This window comes from Meles meles, chromosome 8 (genome assembly GCF_922984935.1).
Source record: "Meles meles chromosome 8, mMelMel3.1 paternal haplotype, whole genome shotgun sequence".
NCBI lineage: Eukaryota > Metazoa > Chordata > Mammalia > Carnivora > Mustelidae > Meles > Meles meles.
The window spans coordinates 33559470-33584317 of NC_060073.1; the positions used below are offsets into that span (position 1 = coordinate 33559470).

The 24848-nt window shown below is 37.3% G+C and overlaps 1 protein-coding gene across 2 annotated transcripts; it reads right to left on the minus strand.

Moving 5' to 3' along the window:
* Positions 1 to 4378: 4378 nt before the first annotated feature.
* Positions 4379 to 23850, minus strand: LOC123949244 (ADP ribosylation factor like GTPase 14 effector protein). 2 transcript variants are annotated; one of them, XM_046016610.1, is made up of 4 exons: positions 23745 to 23850; positions 10910 to 11412; positions 8797 to 8924; positions 4379 to 7541 (listed from the first exon to the last, which is right to left on the minus strand). In XM_046016610.1, the coding sequence occupies exons 2-4, from the start codon at positions 11330 to 11332 to the stop codon at positions 7313 to 7315; spliced, it is 780 nt and encodes a 259-aa protein (XP_045872566.1). In that variant the 5' UTR covers positions 11333 to 11412; positions 23745 to 23850; the 3' UTR covers positions 4379 to 7312. The 2 variants fall into 2 exon arrangements, with proteins under 2 accessions (XP_045872566.1, XP_045872567.1); XM_046016611.1 differs by having other exon boundaries at positions 10910 to 11493; positions 23745 to 23846.
* Positions 23851 to 24848: the final 998 nt, after the last annotated feature.

Here is a 24848-nt window from a genome sequence, read left to right on the forward strand (position 1 = left end):
TCATTCTTCTTTGGGGTTCATCAATCTTTTTAAAATCTTCAATTGGTTGGATAATGCCCACTCCCATTATGGAAGGTAATCTGCTTCATTAAAAGTCTGATGTGTGTGTTAATCAGATCTAAATACCTTCATAGCAAATCTAGAGTATTGTTTGATGAAAAACTGGATACCATCATCTACCTGAGGAGCCACAGAAAATCAACCATCCCAGTCACCAACTTGAATTCTGAGGGATCTCCACACTGAGCCAGAAGGGAGTTGGCCTCCCAGTGCTGAAGCCAAACCCCAGGCCAATTAAACCAGATATCTGGGAGTGAGACCCAGATAAAGGGTTTTTTGTTTGTTTGTTTGTTTTGATGTTCCTTAGGTTCCTCCTATGTGCATCCAAGGCTGAGAATCACCATTGTAGAGCAGTGGTTCTTCAAGCTTGGTTTCTAGACTAGCCACTTCAACCTCACCTACAAACCTTACCTACAAATGTGATAGAAATGCAAACTGTCCCTACTCCAGACCTACTAAAGCAGAAACGGGGTTCAACCCTAGCCCTGCAGACTGTGGTTTAACAAATCCTTCAGGTGATTCTGATGGTTGCGCAAATTCGAGAACCACTGGACTAGAGTTCTCCAATGACACATTGCTAATACATGGAAGAGTGTAACACTACACCTCCACTCTCACGTCTTTTTTTTTTTTTTTTAAATATTTTATTTATTTATCAGAGAGAGAGGTCACAAGTAGGCAGAGAGGCAGGCAGAGAGAGAGGGAGAAACAGGCTCCTCACTGAGCAGAGAGCCCGATGCGGGGCTCGATCCCAGGACCCTGAGATCATGACCTGAGCTGAAGGCAGAGGCTTAAACCACTGAGCCACCCAGGCGCCCCCACTCTCACGTCTCTTAATCAGAAGAGTAGGGGTCTGTTAGTAAGCCTCCTCGGGTGAAAGAACTCATTAAGGTTTTCTTAAGTAATCGAGTGTTTGTTGCAAAGATACATAATGAAAATTATGGAATCTTGACTTTGTGGCCAGGTTTCACCGAGTGGGTATTTTCAAGATACAACAGACGTATGAATCTGACCGCAGCTCTGGTGACTCAGTGACAGCTTCCAGAGCTATTGCCTCCCAAGTGTGTAGGTCTAGAACCCTAGTATGCCTTGGCAATTCTGTCATTTCATCTCCCCTTGTACAAACCGCTGAATTCTTTCTCCTCTGTCTTGCCTAAAATTTTGAGCATCTGATTGGCTCAAACTCTTTAATCACTTGGTGATGATGTTCCCTTAACTTGTAAGCTTTGCTGGCCAAACTGGCTTCTCTTGGGTCAGGTCTCTTACCAAGTTCAACGAGTTGGGACCAGGGGAAAACAAAATGCAGAGTAAGAATCTCCTACGGCCATTTCCCTTCCTAAAGGTCTGGGGGCCCTAACATGGGCTGTGGGTACGTCATACAATGGGAAGGTTGGTCTATTAGGGATGTTTAGCTGTTCTCTGACCCTTAAATCTGTGTGAAGTTCTTTGATACAAGAAGACATCAAGGACAAATTAAGCATTTATTCAACTCTTAACTTTTGGGGATTGGAAAATTTTACTGAAAAGCTTTGGGAATGTTTCCCTTTCAGCATTTGCTATAGGTAAGTCTTGTGGCCAAATTTAGAAAAGCCGTAAGCCATATATTATTTTGGAAAATCATCTTATTTGCATGCACCAGATTGTAGGGCCCATATTTTATGCAGAAGGCCTCTTTGTATAGTCCCCTTCACTAAGTCATAAATGACGATAGCATGTTGGTAATTTTAAAAACCTCATTTACCAAATAGGAAAACAAACAAACAAACAACCACCTCAAGTGATCAAGTTTTCTCCAGATCATCAGACTGGCCCTCCAGGTTCTCTTTTAATAACTGATCTGGGGGCATTTGGGTGGCCCAGTAGGTTAAGCATGACTATTGGTTTCAGCTCAGTCCTGATTTCAGAGTCATGAGAGGGAGCCCTATGTCGGGCTCCTTGCTCAGTGCTCTGCTTGAGAATCTGTTTCTCTCTCTCCCTCTGCCCCTCCCCCTACTGGTGGGAGTACTTGCACCATGCTCTTTCTCTAATAAATAAGTAAATAAATAAAATCTTAATGACTGGTCTAATTTCACTATACTAAGCTGAACTGAAAAACGGGAAAGTTCAGTCCAAATCAAAAGGTTAACTAACCTCTGGGAAAGCATGAGTTTGTTACTTAAAAACCCTTAATGATTCCAGAATTCACTGAACGTTCCTGAATCGTTTTACCTCTCAATGCCAAGACTAAATTTGTACTTCACCCAGAACCTTGGAGAACCCACTCGCATGTACCAGTATTGCCACCATGACTTGACCTTATGCTACCAACTAACCGATTCAATTAAAAGAAAAAAACAAACAAACAAACCAAAAACAACTAAGTAATACTACCTTGAAGTCTAAATCACAAACTTGGGCTACCAAAATATAATTAAAACCAAAATTTAATGTGTATTTCTCAAGTTGTTTAATGTGACTGATTGGTTGTTGGTAGCAAAGGGATACTTATAGAGCCAGTATTTACCTGCTGAATCGTTTCCTTTTATTGGCCATATTCTTCCATGCTGGTTTTAGAGAAGTTCTCTTGAAAGAACAAAGATTTGGGGCGCCTGGGGGGCTCAGTGGTTAAAGCCTCTGCCTTCAGCTCAGGTCATGATCTCAGGGTCCTGAGATCGAGCCCCGCATCGGGCTCTCTGCTTGACAGGGAGCCTGCTTCCCCCCTCTCTTTGCCTGCTTCTCTGCCTACTTGTGATCTTTGTCTGTCAAATAAATAAATAAAATCTTTGAAAGAACAAAGATTCTGCAACTCTGACCCGGGTCTAGTTTTCATATTGTTTTTTAAAGGAAAAAAGAAAAAAAAAGGGTGCCCTTGCCTCAAAATGTGCCTCTGAACAAAGAACTGAGTAAAAGAAGGATCATCCAGAGTGTTTACAATGAAAATCATGCATTATCTAACAAAGTTGGGAGTATTGGAGGGTTTTGGATATTCTAAAAGTGTTTGTAAGCATTTTACTTTTAATAAGGCCATTTATCTCAAAACCATACCTGAAGATTATGGCAACTCTTTAATAAAACAGTTGTTTGCTTGCAGTGATATGAAGTAAGAAAACTGAAGTTTTAAAATCATTAAGTGTCTCACAAAAGAAACTTTTCCCTCATGGCTTTAAGGGGAAAAAAATTAATACACTTAGTTTAAGTGCCATTGATAGGGCTGTGATTAAATACTTTCAAACTGCACTTGAAGATGCAGTATTACCAACTCAACTGAGTTAATAATGTTTTATCTGGTAAATCTCCTTCATCTTCTGGAAGTTAAATTATCTTGATAAAAGTAGTCAACCCTCACAACTATGCCATTACAAGTATCTATCAATTGGGGGTATAAATTCTATAGGAATTTATTATGCCTTTCAAACTAAACGTTCAATGGAGTGTTTGATGATTTCTAAGTAGATAAAAGCATTATTTTCCCCAAGTCTCTTAACTTTATAAAAATAAGTGAAATCCAGAAGTGCCCGTGCATATTTTCATATCCTCACTCATACTCCTAAAAAAAGAAGCCTGGCTGAGTCCTGCTGGGTGAGACCTAAGAACGTTACAAAGAGAAACCTTCCTACTTCCAGGGTTCTTTAAAATATCCCACTTCAATGTAATTATCGGTGTTCACAGTTTAATTTAGAAGTAAAGAGATTAAGCATTAAGTAGCAGCAGCAGAGCTTACTTACATCCAGACACCAGCAGATGTCAGCAAAAACTAAGGCAGCCCCACAAGACTTCGGCCAAGGACCTTAAGCTATTTCTTTCAGGGTACCCGCAATGAAAACAGAAAATCTCCCATTACCTGCACCGTCATTTTAAGACCCCCAAACACATCGTTCCCTGGCCCAGGAGGGGTGGGGAGGAGAGGCCCAGTGGATCCATCTGCCTTTTCAGCACAGCAACAGCTCTTTCAAAGAACTGAGCTGCCCAGATTTTGTCCAACAAAACTCATCTACAACGAACGCGTTATGTAACAAACATACACTTCAGACAGCCATTCCCGTTAGAAAAAACAAACTTTTTGTGTGTTTGTTTACAGATCACTCATATTACCTGGGCTCTGCAATATGTGTTTAGGAGTTATGAACATGGAATATTTGAGAGGACATGAATGCATTTTTCTGGAGAATTTTCTGTCAGGTGGTCGAACAGCTTGTTACAAAGAAGTAGATAAAACATTTTAAAAATAGAAGAATCTCAAGTGCAATATTTTTTTTTTTCCCCCAAAGATTTTATTTATTTCTTTGACAGAGAGAGACACAGTAAGACAGGGAACACAAGCGGGGGACTGGGAGAGAAGAAGCAGGCTTCCTGCTGAGCAGGGACCCTATTGCAGGGCTCAGTCCCAGGACTCCAGGATCATGACTGGAGCCAAAGGCAGACACTTATCGACTTGAGGCACCCAGACGCCCCTCAAGTATAATATTTCAAAGATAACTATTTTCTTATACTTGTAAAAGAAATAGGAATAGAATCACATGGGATGCCATTTACTTCAAATATATACATACATTTTTACTTTAATGTTTGTGGCCAATACTGTGTAAGACCAATCTTTATGGTCTTACATTAACTTCCCCAGCAGGATCTATATACAGCAGAAGTGTTTGTATCACTTTATTTCTGCTTGTTAGACTAATAGTATCTGAAAATAATTTAGCCACCTGGAACCATACTTGGGCAAAATATAAAAAGAATCTAGACGATTTAATTGTATTCTGTATTTCTGTAATTCTGTATTAAAAAATAGTAAGTGAACTCATGATGTAATTTTTCCAAAACACAGCTTTTATTATAGCGTACCCTAAATTAGACATACCTCTCTCTGTAAACATTGTGCATGCTCATGAAAAGTCTGGTTTCCTAAATAGGTATAATGAACAAGTAAAAGCAAAACTGTTCAAGAAATTTACCCTTGAAACTTAAGTTAACTATTACAAATCTTTGAAAAATAATGCAGAAATGTTCCACTAAGGAATGCTGAAATAGAAACAATCTGAATTTTAAAGTCATTTATTCTTTTGAAAATATATTCCTGTTTTAAACAACAAAAAACCCAAGATTTAAATTTGTCCCTTACGAATACCTTAAGAAATATACTAAATCATACTTACTTAGAACCAACAAAACACTGGCAGTAATGCAACTAATGTCTAATGAACCCAGAAGTTCAGATAAAATTAGAAGTCTGTGTATCCTCTATAACAAAATTTTTCCTTAATTCAGAAAAAAAAAAATCTAGCATCTGATTTAAGAATATAAAGCCAAAATATTCTTTTTGCCAGTGCTCTTTTGAGATGTGAATTGATACTAACCATACTTCTGATAACTAGGCCAGTGACAACTGTAACTTAATTACAATTTCATGGTTCAAAATGGCATTCCATCAAAGTAAACAGATACCAGAAGTATATAGGAGTAAAAATAAACCTCTACTAGTCAATTTAATCAAACTGGTCATATAAATTTCATTTCAATGGCTAATAAGTATTTCAAACTGCTAAAAGTTCATCTGATTAAACTAAAGTACTCTAATATAGGGAAAACCAAGCAAAAACCTAGTTTAGTGGCAATGTCCTAGATGGTAAGATTTTAGACAGATAGGTAGCTGCTTAAAAAAAGACCAGTTATCACCCACTATCATCCTCCAAACAGCATCCATACAAATCCCATAAAAACCACTATATCAAGATTCAATTTTCAAATAATTTATACTCCCTCTCAACCAGTGTTTCTCTAACTTTTTCCCCCTCATTATTACTCCCTTAAAGCTTTCAGGCCTTTTAATCCTAATTACCACCCCATAAAACTTTAATACCATCGATACAATGTATCCCTATTTATGTATTATATGTATATCCATGCTATCCATGCTTTATACAAAGAATGAGATTTTTCCATCAAGAACAAACTTTTATCAAGAATGTATGGTCTAAGCAATGAAAGGTTTACAATACTAAGACTTTTGTTTTTAAGGGTGAATTGTGAGATAAATTTTAGCATTTAGATATGTAGATTATTTCCAAAATACTTTAAATCAACCACCTAGTTTTATGAGAATTAATTTTTCCTGTAGTAGGTGGACACTGTTCTCAGCTACAGTCCTTAGCTTGTATAATAGTGCAGGACCATAAAAAACAGCCACTCAAAGCAATGGGGGAAAATATTCTGTGACCTTTTAAAAAACTCTGTCAAAATATTAAAAACTCAGTCAGTTACAAACAAAAAAACCCCTGAAAACACTGTAAAAAAGTACGTTAGTATACTGTAATTTAAAACATCAGAAACATTGAGAAAGTGTTATTTCACCGTAAAAAACTAATCAAAAGGGGTTTGAACAGTACTTGCCTTTTTGTTAACTTAGGATACTAAGTAAGCATCTATTCTATGCCATTGCGAACTATCATATACAAGTTTGGATCAGTTTCCATTATTTTATCATTTGTACTTTCAGTGTTGTAAAATAACTAATCTCCTTTAACGTGAAGTTTTTACCGTCACTTCCTCTGGGACCTATTCAACCTTCTCGTCACAACCAATTTCCTTATTACAGGAAGCTTGTCTCCACAAGGTCCCCTCAGCTGCATACTGAGACTCAACATTCCCATCAGTGATTTCTTCCGTAACTCCAGTTACCATTTAGTTCAAATCTCACATCTAGCATTACCATTTTTCATTTCTTCACTCATTTTTATCTTTGTTGGCCAGTTCTTTTGATGATCTACTTTTGTAAAAGGTCACATGGGTGACAAGGAGACAACACAACCACATGCTTCGCTGTGAGTGCACTGAATGACAGATGTGCAGTAACCAATCACTAGCAGAATTTGAGAGAAGTACTGTGATTGGTCAGTGATGATGAAGCACGACTGTTACATAATGATCCTTGGACCAAATGGCTAGCAGGGAAGTCTGTACTTCACCTAACTGCTCACAGTACAGACCGTGCTAACTGAAATTTGAGCTGTGCTAATGGAGGACTGCCTTTGCCTCCTTGTTAACATTGACCCGGACAGGCTTAAAGCGGACTGCTGAGGAATAGCCCATCTAAATTTACATCAGATAATGAATCTTAAAGCACCCTAAATGCAACTTTAGTGCCCAGTGAGTGTATGTTGAGGTGGTTTTCAAATTCTCTGTCATTTGGCAATCAACTTTAAAATGTATCTTAGGATGATAGAGTTTTAGAAACAGAGAAGGCATCTTTAAAGAGCCCATAATTTGATACCACAAATTATCCAGCATGTTTGTTATGAATGATTTCTCCTCCTTCGATTTCGATTTGCTCATACAACCACTTGCGGTCACAGCGGCATTCAGCTCCGCATTTGGTGGAACCACAGGCAGGACAAGCATAGAAACATCCTAAACAGTCTTCATCGAGGCAGTCACAAAGGTCCATTCCACTGAAAATTAGGAGACCCTGGCTATCATAGACCTTACTCTTCGCTGGTATCACCTGTCTGTAAAATAAAACACAAGACGAATTATACCTCGCAAACACATTATTTTTGAATATGTTTTTGAAAATAAGGTAATGAAAACAAATTTAAGGTGTAATATTTTGAATTAGAGATGATGTCCTGCAAAACTAGTACATAACTTACCAGACTCAAGCCTACTCTATAATTAGTAGTAAGTGAACTCTGTTGTGAGAAGAGACCTCATTCTAAAGTGTGGAGACAAATCCAAGAAGCCTGAATATGCCTCTAGAAGTCCATTTAAAAGTCAAGTCAGTCCATTCCTTTACCATTTCCAAAAAATGTATTTGTTTGAAGTATTTTCCCCTTACCTTAACAGCAACAGAGAACGGCAGCTTAATAGTGGTACATTCTGCTGGTTACCAATCTCTTCCTATGACCCTACTTATTTTTATACTGCAATTAATCTGTTTCTTGTTCTTTAATAGACTCTAGCAAATATGGCTTATAAACAATTAAATGACTCAGTGGAAAACCTTAACAGATGGAATAAATGGCGTATGTAGAAAATAATTCTGAATGATTGTACTAACATTTGTCAACCTGTGCTTTGGAAATGTTCAATTTAAAAAGTCATATTCTAAACAATTTAGTTTTCTCGTTCATTCTGTTGACTGTACCATAACTGATTCTATTTTAGACATGTAAAAAATAAAAAGCAACCCTGAATTCTTCTAAGATTGACTTTTTGGCTGCCACCCATAGAGAAGTGATATACCAATTATATAATACCAATACTTTTAAAAAATTGTTTTAGGTGTAATACGTTTAAATTTGAATTCTCATGCCAAAAATGTTAACTTGTTCCTTCATTGACTCTTTCTTAGAAATAAATTTTTAGAGGGGCACCTGGGTGGCTCAGGGGGTTAAAGCCTCTGCCTTCGGCTCAGGTCATGATCCCAGGGTCCCGGGATCGAGCCCCGCATCCGGCTCTCTCCTTGGTGAGGAGCCTGCTTCCTCCTCTCTCTCTCTCTCTGCCTGCCTCTCTGCCTACTTGTGATCTCTCTCTGTCGAATAAATAAATAAAATATTTAAAAAAAAAAAAAAAAAAAAGAAATAAATTTTTAGAGTTGAAAGGGATGCCTTGATTTTATATGTAGTCCTCGGAGATTCTTACTAATCCCAGATCATCTAATTTAAAACATCTACCCAGAAAATTCAAAACTTAGAACAGAGAAGCAATACAACTTCACCTGAAGCAGCAAGTTAATAGGTCTTCAAAGAACACAGAGCCTACCTGTCAGAACCAGCAGTTGCATTTTTTGTGAGCCTTCTTTTTTCTCTTTTACCAGTTTCTGGAGCAAATTCAGTTTGCTTTCCTGGGTTTGCAAACTGCAATGACCTCAAAGCTTTTGCAGTTCTTCCCTGAATAAAGGTAAACAAATTATCAACTCAAATCTTGACAATCTACCATGAACAGATTAATATTTAACTTAATGTTAATCCAGATTATTCCTTAACCTGAAGGACAGTCTGGAATTCACAAAAAAATTAAGAAAAAGGTTTTAGAGCCCAAGGGCAACATTTATACAGCCCTAGTCAATATTTCAAGTTTACAGGTTAATTTAGTTGTAATATTTTCATTCCCTAATTTTAGTCTCTGGCATATCAGGAGGGGCAACAGACATGGTAAAAACTGCAATGGCTGTTGCTGAGATGGGAGAAAACGTAGAAAAACCGCTGTATAACCCATCAGCATAATGCTGAGGTTCCTGGGGCGCCTGGCAGTGGAGTATATGTATGACTCATGATCTTGGGGTGATGAGTTCGAGCCCTATGTTGGGTGTGGAAGTTACTTAAAAAATATTAAATCTTCAGAGTCCATAGTCTCTTATGGTTCGCCTCCCCTCCCCAATGTCCATAGCCCGCTCCCCCTCTCCGAGGGTTTTGAAGGGTCAGGGGTGGGAGGTTGGGGGAACAGGTGGTGGGTAATGGGGAGGGCACGTTTTGCATGGAGCACTGGGTGTTGTGCAAAAAGAATGAATACTGTTACGCTGAAAAAATAAATAAAATGGAAAAAAAAATATTAAATCTTTAAAAAAAACAAAACAAAAACAAAACTGAGGTTCCTAATATGATCTTGGGTTCTTAAGGAAAGGTTCTATTTTATTTATTTTTAATTTTTTTAATTTAATTTTTAAATTTTTATTTTATGTATTTTTAAAAGCAGAGAGGTAATATGGTTTCAAGTTCTGAAATAGTATTATCTTTTTAAAAAGCTTTGGTAAAACAAAATTTTGATAGGGATAAAACCATCATTATTATATATAATGAACTATATATATCAAATAATATATAAATAAATATATTTATATATAATATTATACATATATAATGAATTAATGATTATTTGGGGGAAAAAACAGTTCATGTGATATATTCCACAAGAGCAACAAATAAATGAAATGGACAAAACTCTAAAGTGACAGCAGCAAGAACCTAGTATGAACTGCAGGAGAACACTGGGTCCTAGAGATATGCCTCTAAGTGGAGAACAAAAGGGAAGCACTACATATAATTTAAAATTTTAATTATCTTTTAATTTGGCTTATTAATATAATGAAAAGGAGGAAATTGAGAAAAATATCCCAGCAGCAAAAATTTTAAATTGGTTATAAGTAGAAATTTTGAGAAGTGCTCCTTTGATATACTTGTTTTTGTTCTACACCAAAGATAGCTTTATGAAATCTCAGTTTTCTTCTCATATAGTTAAATAATTTGAACGTAGGCATGTGAAAAAGGGTGTTATAAATATTTAGTATTTACAATGTAAAAATGTATGCTTTTTGACCACAGGGAGTTCTTAAATTAGCAAGTAAGAACTCAGAGCTAGAAGCAATGGAAACTTACAAGCATCTAAAAAACCCAAACAAGAATGGTATTAGTGCCAAAGGAGAAAGAAAGGTTGAAGAAACAATTATTGTAAGTCACTTCTCTGGTGTTCATTTTAAAGCAGTCATTTTTAAGTCCTTCATATAAAAGGGGAATTCATTTTGCTATACAGATCCTCACTGGCCGGCAGGTCTCACTGAGTTACTTTGGTATTAGAAAACAAACTAAGATAACAATCAAGTCCTGGCTTTACCAGAATGTTCTAAAAGCCACTCCCAACATCTTAGCCCTAGGAGTTACAGCTGGAGTCTTGGACATAATATGCTATTCCATTCTCAAGCTTATTTTATCATCCAGTCTGGGTATACAGAAATATTTAGAAACACCATTTATTTTCACCTCCCCAGCTTTAATTCACAATTAGTATAATAATTAATAACATATGATTTCTTTACAATTCGACAAAACCGCACACTGCAAAAGTAAGACAGCAGGAAAAAAATGACTGCTATACATACATCCGAATCAGGTTTTCTTCTCTGCCGGTCTTCAGAATCAACATCCACACTTCCATTGATTATCTGTGTACATTTTGGACAAAGCTTCCAACCAGGTACAAGCTGCCTTCCAAATTTTGCACTCAGAAAAGTGGCATCATCTAAGTCAATTACATGCAAATTTTTTTTGGCTAGTTTTTTGTGTATGTTAAATGGGTCACAACATGACTTCTGCAAATCCTCAAATCTGTCAATGTAAATTTTTGCATGATGGAAGCAAATGGTATTGTTCCCAGAAAGTGTCATTCCAGTTCTAAGTTGAAGTAAAAGCATATCATTTGATGACAACTCTTGCAAAGTCTTGAAACCAGTGTGACGAGTGTAGTAGGTTTTATGGCACTCATTTGTGGTACGAAGTTGAACTCCAACTGAACATGGATCCATCACTCTGGATTCCAGCAAATTTCCCTTGCTTGATTTTTGTCTAGGGATCTCTCTCTCTAGTAGGTCATGTGCTGGTTGCCCTAGAGAAAACACTGAAGTCAGATTTGTGCTGCAAAATTTTTATCTGGGAAACTGAAAAAGCATTTGATAAAATTTCACACCTATTTAAAAGAAAGAAACTCTTAGCATGAGAGGAATAGAAAGACATTCACCAAAAGCTTACAGTAAAATTATTTAATCATAAAACATTAAAGCATTCCCTCTAAAGTTAGAACTACAAAAGAATACTTACTATTTAACACTGTATTAAAGCTTCCCCTTAACACTGTATTAACAGGTACAGGGATTGAGAAGGAAGAAGTACTACTCAAAGATGATATAAATATCTACACAGAAAATACAAAAGGTTCAACAGACGAACTACTAAAACTAGTAAGATAATTCAACAATGATGCTGGAAACCTAAAACATTAAGAGACCTTACGAAATCAATCCTACAAAAGACATGCAAGACTTTTATAGAGAAAATCATCAAATAGAAATACAAAAAGATCTCCTAAATAAATGTAGAAATTAATCATGGGAAATCTTGCTGAGGCATATAAACTCCCTGGGAATTTATCTGTAAATTCAATACTATTCCAGTCAAATCCCAGCAGGTATTCCACCCACCCCCTTTGGAATTTAGCATTTGGTTAATATGGAAGAGTAAAAATCCAGTCAAGATAGTCTTGAAGGAAAACAAAGTCAGGTACTTATCTGCCATAAAGCTGTTATAATTTAAAATGTGGTCTTTAGTATAACAGTAGTATAGACAAATGTAGAATAGTATAGACAAATAGATCCATAAAAAGATGAGGGCTTGGTGTAGTATATGACATGTGATTTTATAAAATCAGCGGGTACTGTGCATTAATGGGGAAAAGACTGAATGAAATATTAGGCAGTAAGCAGCTAACCACATGGAAAAAGACAGACCAAGATCTCTTTCTCACAAAAATCAACTCCAGATGGATTAAAGAATGAAACAAGAAAAACTGTACTAATGTTTATAAGAAAACATAGAAGACTTTGCAACATTGGGATAGAGAAGAATGTCTCAAACAAGAAAGCACATACCAAAGGAAAAGATGGATACATTTGATTATATGTCAAAATTAAACATTTCCTTATAACTCTAAAGGAGGAAAAACAGCCACACTTGAAAGGTATGGTTAGGATTATTACCCCAAATATACATGAAAAATTCCGACATTTACAGATCAATTAGAAAATGACAAAGAACCCATCAGAAAACTAAGCAAACAGAGGCACCTGGGTGCTCAGTTAGTTAAGGTCTGCCTTCTGCTCAGGACATGATCTCAAGATCCTGGGATCCAGCCTCGCTTTGGGCTCCCTCTCAGTGGGTAGTTTGCTTCTCCCTCTTCCTCTGCGCCCTCCCCTCTGGCTCATGATTCTCTCCCTCTCTCTCTCTCAAATAAATAAATAAAATCTTAAAAAAAATATATCTAAGCAAATACAGATACTCAATTCACAAAAAATAGCCAATAAATGCATGCAAAGATGTTAAACCTTTATAGTTATATATAAAAAAAAAGGCGCAAACTGAATACCATTTCTCAAACACTTGCTGAGCAAAATTTTAAAAATCTGATAACCTAATGCTGGTTAAAATGTGGCCAACTCTTACATGCTCCTTATACACTGACAGGAGTGTAAACTCTAACTGCTTCAGAGTCTTTTTGGCAATTTCTCACAAAATTAAACAAGTCCACATCCTACATCCTAGACCAGACCTTGCACTTTCTGGTCTAGATGTCTGCCAAAAAAATAAATATCCCAAAAGAGCACAAGGACTTTTGTGTATTTACTGTCTTTGAGCACTGTGCATTTACATTTGAGCATTTACTGTCCTTGACAGTGAAAAGTTGGAAATTACCTAATTTTAAGGACGAGAAACCATAGATTACTCAACACTCCTATAGGACAGTTAACCACAGGAATTTTAACAATCACTATGGATAAATCTTAAAGATAATCTTAAGTGAAAAAGTTGTAAAAGAATACATTTATGTAAAATTTTAAACACACAAAATAGCATACATGGTTTATGGATGAAAATAAGAATCATGCTAAAATATACATGAGTAATAAATAACAATTTTGTAGTATACATATTTCTAAGGAGGAAGGAAACTTTTAAAAAAGAGATTTATGAAACATTAAATTGAAGGCATGTACACAGTGTTTTCATTACTTTCTGTACTTTCCATCTGAAAATTTTCATAAATATTTTTCGAAGCAAATACAAAAACTTAGTTGAATTCTTTTTTTTTTTTTTTAAGATTTTTATTTATTTATTTGAGGGACAGAAATCACAAGTAGGCAGAGAGGCAGGCAGAGAGAGGGAGGAAGCAGGCTCCCCACAGAGCAGAGATCCAGAGGCGGGGTCCAGGACCCTGGGGCCATGACCTGAGCTGAAGGTGGAGGCTCAACCCACTGAGCCACCCAGGTGACCCAACTTAGTTGAATTTTTAAGGAAAAAGTCACAAATACAAGTCAGTAGGAAAAAAAGCATTGAAAATATATGTGAACCACTGAAATCTGGGTGGTGGCAGAGTGTTGAAATAGCTAGGATTCTGCTCTTTTGCAAGTGTTTTAAAGTGTTTTTTTAAACTAAACTTTACAAAAAAAAAAAAAAAAAACTGGTTAGAAAGCTTAGATACTTCCCAGCATTTTCTTCAGAAAACAAACAAACAAACAAAAAACAGAATCATATAAAACCACATACAAAGATGACTCTGGTCTCATGTAACAAAAAATAGTGAATACATATATATCTGTTCTCAGTTAAAATACTATTTTTAAAAAGTTAAAAAAATAGAATACAAACTAAAGTTCAAAATGTCACTGAACATTTTTAAATTAAAATGTTTAAAAGCTAATTAAGATGGAGCATATTTATATATTTTTATTCTATTTCAACCAACTTTTAAAATTTAACTTCCCAGTAATGGTGTCTAGTGCATCATATAAAATGGCTTATATTATACAAATAATTAAATTTCTTTTAACAGAAATGTGGGTTAAAATAAATGAAGGAACAGAAAAGAGGAAGCCAGAGATATAGTTATAAAACAACAAACTATGCTGTACTGTATTATAACAGATATGGGACAGAAATCTGGCTCTGACCTTAACAGTCAACACAAGGAAAGAAATTTGATTAACAACCTCCTTAGCACATTACGGAAACTCCTAATGTTTTCTCTCTCATTGATGCTTGATTCCTTACATCTGTAGTAACTATCATCAATTTGTAGCCACTGATCTGTGATTTTCTGAACATAAAATTATTTCTAAGCATTCAAAGACTTGGACTACCCTGATCATATTTAATAGGAAAAGCATCTAGGAACTTAGAAATTTGTTTTAGAAACTCTGTTTGTCCATAGAATTAATACATTTTTACCCATTAGGGAATTCTTTTCCTTGGCAACTGGGAAATCTGTTCCTTTAGTTTCCTTTTATCTTTTTTTTTTTTTTTCTTTCCATTCTCAACTTATTTTATTTGAGGCTCGCATTACCTTGATACAAGACCAAGGACATTCCAAAACAGGAAATAAATAAATAAATAAATAAATAAATAAATATGTAAAAGACCAAAATTCCTTGTGAACATAGGCAAAAAATTCATAAAAACAATTCAGTACACAGAATCCACAAATATGTATAAAAAAGTCAAAACCATCAAAAGTGTCAATAAATAAGAAATACTTAGGAATAATTTTAACAAAACATGGAACATTTGTACACTAAAATCTACAAGATTTGTTAATATTTTAAAAGACCAAAATAAATGGTGAGATATACCATACCCCAAGACACAAAACTGGTTGAATGTTTGTTCTCCTCATGTTAATTTATAGATTCAATGCAATCATAATCATAAATTAATAAGCTTCATCTAAAATTTACATAGAAATACAAAGGACTTCCTACATCCAAAACAACCATAAAAAAGAATAAAGCTAGAAGGCCTTCCAGTCCAATCAGAATGGACTTACTCTAATCAGGATGGTATGGAATTATCTTTTTTTAAAAGATTTTATTTATTTGACAGAGAGAGAGAGAGAGACAGCAACAGAGGAAACACAAGCAGAGGAAGCAGGAGAGGGAGAAGCAGGCTTCCTGATGAACAGGGAGCCTAATGTGGGACTTGATCCCAGGGTCCTGGGATCACGACCTGAGCGGAAGGCAGACACTTGTTGACTGGTGCCCCGGTATAGAATCATCTTAAAGATAGATATATACATATCAGTGGGATCAAATATAAACCCAAGAGATATATCCCCATTTATATGCACAAGTGATTTCTGGTAAAGGTATAAAGCCAATACTATGGGAAAAGTCAGGTTTTTCAACAAGTGGTTTTGAAATAAATGGATATCCATATGAGAAAAATGAACATTGGTCAGTACCCTACACTATAGATGAAAATCAAAACAGTTCATAGTCTTCAACACTAAACTACAGACTTCTGGAGAAACCACTGGAGACCATATTTATGATGCTGTGTAGACAAAGATTTCTCAGGAAACAGAAAGCAATTACCATACAGAAAAAATGATAATTAGGTTTCATAAAGACTATTTTTATTCAATGTAAGTCAAAATTTCAAATATTAATAGGAAAGCCATATATTGAGAGAAAATATGCAAACAGTATTTATCAGCCAAATCCTTGCATCCAGATTTAAAAAAACGGCAACTCAATAAAAAGACAAACCATTAACATTGGCAAAAGACTTAAGTAGACATTTCAAAAAGCAAGATATATAGACAATAGACAGCACATGAAAAACAACTGACAGCCATTAAAAAGAATAAAATCTTGCCATTTGCAATGACATGGATGGAGCTAGAGTATATTACGCTAAGTGAAATTAAGTCACTCAGAGAAAACAAATACCGTATGATTTCACTCATGAACTATGGGAAGGGGGAAAAGGAGAAAAAGGGAGAGGGAACAATCCATAAGAGACTCTTAATGATAGAGAACAAACTGAGGGTTGACTGAAGGAGGTCAGTAGGAGGTAGGTTAGATGGGGATGGGTATTAAGGAGGGCAACTTGTGATGAGCACTGGCTGTTATATGTAAGTGATGAATCACTGAATTCTACTCCAGAAACTGATATTGCACTGCACGTTCACTAAAATTTTAAATAACAAAATGAAAATAAGAAATAAAAAAATATTCCAGTGAACGTGTACTGGAGACTGAAATAGTACAATCTCTAAAGACCAAGTAAGCAATTGTTCATGTGTTTACTTTCCTTTTATCTTGTCTAAATTACTACATAGTTCATGAGAGTCTATTTATTAGCAAGACTCTAAGTTGTGCCAGTGTACTTAAGTGATCTCCCTTATAAAATTGGAAATATGATTAAACTCCTATTAAATCACTTCTTTTCTGATAAGTACTTGCTTGGACATCTTCCACAACAGCATAAATTCTTTTATTAACCTTAAACCACTATGAACCTGCACTCCTAGTTGGAAAGTACAGTGTTAAATGTGTTTTTAATTCAACTTAGCCATGACCCTATCAGTCCTTGAAAACATCCTCTTCTGGTAAACAGGTGCTTCCATCTATTTTGAGCTCTTGGCACACTTTTGAGTACTAGAACTTTTGGAGGAACACTTGAAGGAATTAAACTGTTGCACAATACTGTTTTATTAGCAGCCATCCCTCAGGTCTCACTGTTAGAGCAAATTTACTATTAGAGTTGCCAAGTAAAATACAGTATGCTCAGTTAAATATGAATTTTAGATAATGCATACATTTTAATTGTATCCCAAATACTGCTAAAAAGTAATTTGATATTTGTCTGAATTTCAAATTTAACTGCACACCCCGTATTATCTGCTAAATTTGGCAACCTCATTTACTATGCATTTTTTGCATCTTCCAGTAAGTAGAGATGTTTCTTTGGTACCAGCTTTACATTATGCCCTACTTCTTACTTGTTGCTAAAAGAAGCTGAACTCCCCACTAATAAATTACAGGACCTGCTCAGTTTAAAATTAAAATTAAAATGTCCTAACAGAAGATAAACCTCCAGTTACAGTAAAAAAAATAAATTTTACACACTGATTAAAACTCAATGGCACAACTGTACCACTCATTTAAAACTATCATAGTAAAAGGTATACACCTGAATTAAAGGAAGTCTTATTGCTTAAAGTCTTATGTTAAGTTTGTTTCCTGATCTACTATTACGCAGTTTATTCACACATGGCTAATGCAGAGCTAAAGGAAAAGTCAGGTTAGCTCAAGATGCACAAAATTTCAGTCAGTGATCTTAAGTGGTTATTGCCTGCTTTCTAAAAATTACAGCCTCTGGCTGCTCCTCCCCTATTGTATTACGCAATGTCCTTATTTCTGTATTCCTTCCCTAAAGTTCTGCTGTAGAGCTCCCTTGGATCTGTTTCCCAGCAACTTCTTTCTTTTGCTAGCTTTGGTCTGTGTTCTAGCAACGTGGCCACAATTAATATTTATTTTTTTCTTCAAGTGACAATCCAGTAGCTTCATTTTGCTGTTTTCACCTGTATGATGCAATATTCTCCAGGTACTGATGTAATGATTAATCTAACACCCTCCTTAATTAACAACCAGAAATGCCCTACTATTCACTGTCCACGAACCAGTACTTCACAATCAGCTGGGAACTTATTAGAAAAGAGGAATCTCGGTACGGACCCTAGACCTACTGAATCAGGATCCATATTCAAAAAAAAAAAAAAAAAAAAATCCCGAGGTTATATGTAAGCATATTAGTTTGAGATCCACTTCTTTAGGTAATTCAGTTAAGAGAACATTAACCAAGCATTTCTGTATTTATAAAGCATATTTAAAAAAAAAAGGAAAATACACACTCACACATGAACTTGTCTTCTAGGAAGTCTGACATTTAGGGAAGGTTATGAAGGGAGGGGAGTCAAAATTTGATAAAACAGATGTATAGAGAACTATGCATTGTTGAAAGCAGAGACGTCAAGGTTTTCATGTTCTGATTACAAGAGCTCTGGGTCTTCCACTGCCTTGCTTCCACTATTTTAGAGCCGACAACTGTAAAGGTTAGAAATGCGAATGCAATTCTTGTCTATTCTTGTAACTTCTGTCTAATGGAGTTTCAATGGGTTCCCTGGCCCACTGTAGAAGACCATTTTGCCTCTATGTGCTCATTTATTTTAATATTCCTGATCAAGAAATACGTCTGTTCTTTAGTCATTTAAACTGGTTATAACATCTTACTAGTTCCCTCATTAGTAAGGGAAACAAAATCTGTGTGTTCATAATTTTATAACGTGTGTGACAGTCATGATTTTACTTCTGCCCGCTCTTTTTTTTTTTTTTTTAAAGATTTTATTTATTTATTTGACAGAGAGAAATCACAACTAGGCAGAGAGGCAGGCAGAGAGAGTGAGAGGGAAGCAGGCTCCCCGCCAAGCAGAGAGCCCGACGCGGGGCTCGATCCCAGGACCCTGAGATCATGACCCGAGCCGAAGGCAGCAGCTTAAACCACTGAGCCACCCAGGCGCCCCCTGCCCGCTCTTTTTATGGAACTTTGTGTGTGTGTAAAATTCTTTTAAACATAGGAAGAGAGTAATTTGCTTTAGCCAATCACTTTTACCAGTAAAATATTTAGTATTCATCATGGAAGAAGAAAAAAAGTACTGCTTTTAAATGGATAAGATGAAAACCAGTAACAAATGAAAAACCTCAAATGCATTCATTTAGACCTGTTCAATTTAGTTCCTTTGCCGCACCTTTGGGAAGATTTTTACTATGATAAAAATGAGATCTAGGTCTTCAAGTACTTTTCAACTACACCTAGTGAAGTAGGATTTATAAATACTAATACTTAATTAGTCACTGAATCTCCTAAGGCCTTCCTATAGAGGTGTGGACAAATTTTATTTGTATACTTATTTTCCATTTCACATCGCAAAAGTGCCTTTTGAGAAGTTGAATTTTATCTGGAACCTGTGTTTGTGGTTCTTTAAGAGTCACGGTTAAAGAAATTCTTCCTGTCCTCTACTAATGGCTTATACAAGACTCGGAGGATACCCCCTTGTTTACAGATGACTAGGAAAGAATGCCTCAGTTATAAATTTGTCAATCTTTTATCTTAAAGATTTATTTATTTACTTGAGAGAGAGAAAGGAGAGGAAGAGAGAGCCAGCGAGCATGACCACACGCAGTTTAGCATGCATGGGCCAGTGGAGAATAGAGGGAAAGGGGAAGCCAACTCCCCACTGAGTGGGGAGGCCAATGGGGGGCTCCAGGTTCCATCTCACAACCCAGAGATCACCACCTGAGTCGAAACCAAAAGTCTGCTGCTCAACCGACTGAGCCACTGAGGAACCCCTATAAATCTGTTAATTTTAACTGCATGTCAAAAGTGACCAACTGGGGGCGCCTGGGTGGCTCAGTGGATTAAACCGCTGCCTTCGGCTCAGGTCATGATCTCAGGGTCCTGAGATCGAGCCCCGAGTCGCCCCGCGTCGGGCTCTCTGCTCTGCAGGGAGCCTGCTTCCTCCTCTTCTCTGCCTGCCTCTCTGCCTACTTGTGATCTCTCTCTCTGTCAAATAAATAAAATAAAATCTTTTAAAAAAAAAAAAAAAAAAAGGTGACCAACTGGAACAAGAACGTCTGTTAGCTATATTTTAAGTTTCTCTCCTGCCCCGCAAGTCCCAGAACTTTGGTCCACCCTCAACTAGAGCCCCAAATAACTCCTCCAGAAAAGAGGCCGGCCTCAGGGCAAAACATTCTAGAATCTGTAAGCCAATCAAGGTGTCCATTCTAGCAAGCTTTACTCCTCCCATGAGATGCTGGTAGATCTTTTGGTCACAGAATTCTCTCCCTTGCAATAGTTCCCTTTTCCCTATGGCCATAACCCTTTCAAATAAAGTCTTTACTAACTCTGGATTTTTTTTTTTTTTTTTGAAAAATCCCTAAAAATTTTTTTGCATTTTGGGTTTCTGGTGCTTTAGGGTTGCCAACATTTTATTCAGTGCCTAAATATAGTATGTTTTCTGATTCTAAAATTAACATTAATATTCTTATAGCACTACTAGAAGAGTCAAGAGACAAGGTAATAAGGGTGGAATAGATTAGACCCCTTGTTTTACTTCTACCACCTTAGGCAGTAAATGAAATTATTTGTTCCTTGTATGACTTGAACACTGCAAGCTCAAGAAAGATTTTTTTTCCCCTAAATTGAGGTATAATTTACATATAACATTATTAGTTTCAGGTGTACGAGGTAATATTTGACATTTGCATATATTATGAAAGATCACCACAATTAAGTCTAGTTAACTTCTATCACCACATGGTTACAAATTTTTTTCTTCTGATGAGAACTTTCAAGATTTACTTCTTTAGCAACTTTCAAATATGCAACACAGGGTTATTAACTCTTGTCACTATGCTTACATTACATCCCGTTATTTATTTTATAACTGTTAAGTTTGTACCTTTTGACCCCCTTCAGCCATTTTGTCCACCCCCCTCCTCTGGCAACCACCAATCTGTTCTATGAATTTGTTTTTTAATAATTTAAAATTTATACATGTAGGGGCGCCTGGGTAGCTCAGTCAGTTAAGCATCTGCCTTCGGCTAGATTTATGGTCTCAGGGTACTGGGATTGAGCTCAGTGTCAGGCTTCTTGCTCATTGTCAGGCTTTCTGCTTGTGGAGGAGTCTGCTTCTCCCTCTGCCTCTGCCCCGCCCCTCACTTGTGCTCTCTCTCTCCCTCATGTAAATAAATAAAAATCTTAAAAAAAATTAAAATTTATACATGTATATATCTGGATTCTATGGAATAGGCTTTTAAGCATTATCACTTGCTATCCATTACCAAACTAAGGCAGGCAGGCTAGATGTAGCTGAGCAAACTCATACAAGGAAATTACACTAACAAGCGTTACTAGTAACACAAGGTCTAGGACATTATTGCAGGGCGCCTACAGGATTGAAGCAGGACACCACAGCTATCACTGCCACTAACATAGCTGGGAAAGATAAGTTTTTTTCCCTTCCCCAAATTTAGAGGGAGATTTCCCAAAATATTTTCCAATATATTGGTTTCCCTCAATACAGCTTTTCCAGTTTCCTAATTAGTGGGAAAAAGCATTAGGAGAAAATTTAGTCAAACAAGAAATTTGCTGAATTTTTAGGTCAACTTATAATAAGAGTCTTTCCCTTTCATGACAAATGGCCTTTTCCTTGGGGGGGGGGGTAGAAGAGTGTCTTAAGAAATTTACAAGGCATTTTCCCAGATTATCTTTTATTTAATGGGGAAAAAAAAATCATCTGCCCCTCCTTTATGAATCAGCAGTTTTAGTCACAGGCATACACATACATGTCATGTGTCTTTCAACTATCAACTTTTTGTACCCATTATCTTCAAAGACTAACTTACTCACACAAGTGAATGGACACTAGAAGGGGTAAAGAGCCAAATGAGACAGTCTTTAATCTTCAAGAGTCAGGCCCAACAAGAAAGGTAAAGAATTTAAAACCAAAATATAGTCAATAGTACCACTTAAAATATTTGGTTAAAATGCCTGTGGCTAATAAGTGCCAGGTACAGCACCAAGCACAAACATCTCTTTAATCTTGACAACAGTGAAATACTATCATTCCCATTTACGGATGATGAAACTGAAACTTAGAGTTCTACTTATATGCCTAGCACAGAGCCTGATACACCATTCAAGTTCTTGCTTAATGGAAAAAAAAAACGCAGAAAAACTAATTTTACTTTATATGAAGAATCCCTCTTAATTAGACCCTAATGATTTACTCTAGGTTTACCTAATGTACTCCCCTCAGATTTTTTAATGCTTTGTCTAGCATACTTTCAGATCATTTGGGGAACAATTTAGCAAACCCTTCAGGCTTCCAAATTTGTAATTTGTCTTTAATCTTCTAGTCTTTAAAGGCCAAAGAGAACTGAAATGGGATTTCAACAACTGAGAGATTATTTCCAGACCAAGAAAAATTTGCAAAGTTCTCTTTATTCTACCTGATTCTGTATGTGGCCCAAACTGTCAAACAATACTTAACACTATAGTTGTTGAGTAAGTGATGGTGAAACCAAACTCTAAATCATTCCCTTGAAAATAATTTCATCTCTTCCTAAAAAATAAGAGTCTGGACCATCTAGCATGGCACCACTACTTGTTCAAATGCCACATACTCTAGGTCAAACTACATGACCTGCAAAGTTCTTTTACACTTTATAGGGTTCTTCTCTGCTTGGAAAGCCCACCACCCTTTCTGTGCCAGGCAATGCTAACTTATTTTTCAGGGCAGCACCAGTGTCTTTGCCTATCTGGTGTGCCTTACCCAAATACTATTATTAATAGGGTTCTTCTTTCTCTGTGTCTGCAGAACAATTTAACGGTGCATTAAAACTTTTTCTCTATTCTCAGCTGTGGGAAGGCAGGAGCTGTATGGTTGTATTTTCTGCATCACCTAATAAGGCAAAAGAGGAACTTCAGCGACTTGCCTTTTCACAGCACCATCACAGGCTCATTACTGTTGCTACTGTTGGTCTTTCAATAACATATTGAGCTCTGTGAGATCAAGGAATCACCCAGTTCCTGTTTTACAGTTGTAGCTTCTCTAGCATCAACACCAGTACTTGGTAAACAACGTCTTTTGAATACACGTCTTGAAACTGCCACAATCTCACACCACGGAGGATGAATCTCTCCAAACCAAGGTGAAAAGGTCCGCTGGATGCTGCAATTATTCCCACCCCAACAGCATGGTGGTCACAAGCATAACGCCCCCATCTGACAGCCACACCATGGTTCAAGCTACCATATACATCCAAGGATCATTTATTGTATTTATCCTACTGGGATGGGAAAATGAATACTGATCGGCCTCCGGCCTCAGAAGAACAGCTAGGGCTAGGGGGATGCTCATTTAAAAATAAATAAAAATAAAAATAAAAAACGAAACTGGAGCGATACAGGCTGCGAACTAGGTTCAAAGCCGCAATTACCCTCTAGTAAACTGCGCAAGCCCAAGTCATAGCTTTGCCGGCCCCCGGTCTTCCGAAAAGAGGCGACAAACCCGCGGAGAACACAGATGCGACAGAAACTGTGCTGGGTCCTGACACAGGGGGCCCGCAGATGAACTAGGGAAAGTCGGGGGCTCTGCCGGGTGGCGGGCTGCAGGAGGCCCCAGCCAGCCGCTGGAAGTCACTCTCACGTGTCTGGGCCTCCTCTCCTACCTCTCCTTCCACACCTCCGTGAACCGGCCCTGGCTCCCCCTCTCACCCACAGACCGGTCGCGCCCTTCCCAGAGCCTTCCCCCAGCCCTTCCACCTTAGCTGGTGCTCTCCTCCGCCGAGTTCGGGCTGTGCCCGCATTCACGTAGATCTGACTGCGCCGTCGGCTTTTCCTCACCTCCCCGCGCTGCCACTGAGAGGAAGGCGGATGAGAGCTAGAGAGGCTAAGCGTTACCATAAAGAGGCACCCGGAAGAAGCCTAGAGCGATCCCAGTCTGGCCCGCCTCCCGGGCGGAAAGGGCGGGGCGGCGTTAACTGACAGAAGACGCAACGTGAGGCAGTGGTTGCTTCAGAAGCTTCCTCAGCTTAGCGGTCTGTTCCGTCTGTGCTCTGAGGTTGGGGAATTGGGAACTCCTTGGGGCCATTTCTTATAAGACGCAGGTTCAACTGACTTAGAGTGTGCTCGCAAATCTCGGCGCCCGTACATGAGGCCAGATTTTTGCACCCCACGCCTCTAATCCCTGGAGAGGTGAACAAGTTACAAGAACCTCAAGAACAGACCCTTTATTTATAGTTTCACGTTTTATGTGATTTCTTTTATTCAAATGAAATGTATTCCCCAAAGCATCTCTTTTATTATAGACTATAAAAATAGCTATTTTATTACTTAAAGTAAAATGTAGGCTCCAGGAAGATGCTTGTAGCATTTGTGAGGGAAGAAACCGTGTATTTCGTGTACCCTTACCGTCTGCCACAGTTTAGGTGCTCAGTTTTTAAAATGGATTTTGTTCATCTAGAGTTCTTGAGAGCTTGTGATCTCTTAGACTGAAGGGTCTCAGCCTCGAATGGTTTTCAGGTGTGTGTGGGTGCTGGGAGGAGCATCTAAACTATTGTGCTTTTGACCAGGCAAGTGAAAAATGTGAGACGGGGAAATAAGATAAGGCACACCAACACTCCAGCTTGCTAGTAATATGAAACACACCGCTGTAGGTTGATTTATTTTATTAATTTAATTTTTTATTTTATTAAAATTTTTTTTTTTCAGTGTTCCAAGATTCGTTGTTTCTGCACCACATCCAGTGCCCCATGCAATACATAATGCCCACCACCAGTCTCACCCATCCACCCACCCGCTCCCTTCCCAAACCCTCAGTTTGTTTCTCAGAGTCCACTCTCTCATGCTTGGTCTCCCCCTCCAATT

What these genes read in the sequence shown, in the direction of transcription:
- LOC123949244 (XM_046016610.1), bottom strand. Translation starts at nt 11,332, where the DNA reads ATGGATCCATGTTCAGTTGGAGTTCAACTTCGTACCACAAATGAGTGC. An exon ending in GAAGAAAACCTGATTCGGAT is followed by an intron (nt 8,925 to 10,909) that starts GTATGTATAGCA and finishes ACCTTTATTCAG; the next exon opens with GGAAGAACTGCAAAAGCTTT. An exon ending in GCAACTGCTGGTTCTGACAG is followed by an intron (nt 7,542 to 8,796) that starts GTAGGCTCTGTG and finishes TTTATTTTACAG; the next exon opens with ACAGGTGATACCAGCGAAGA.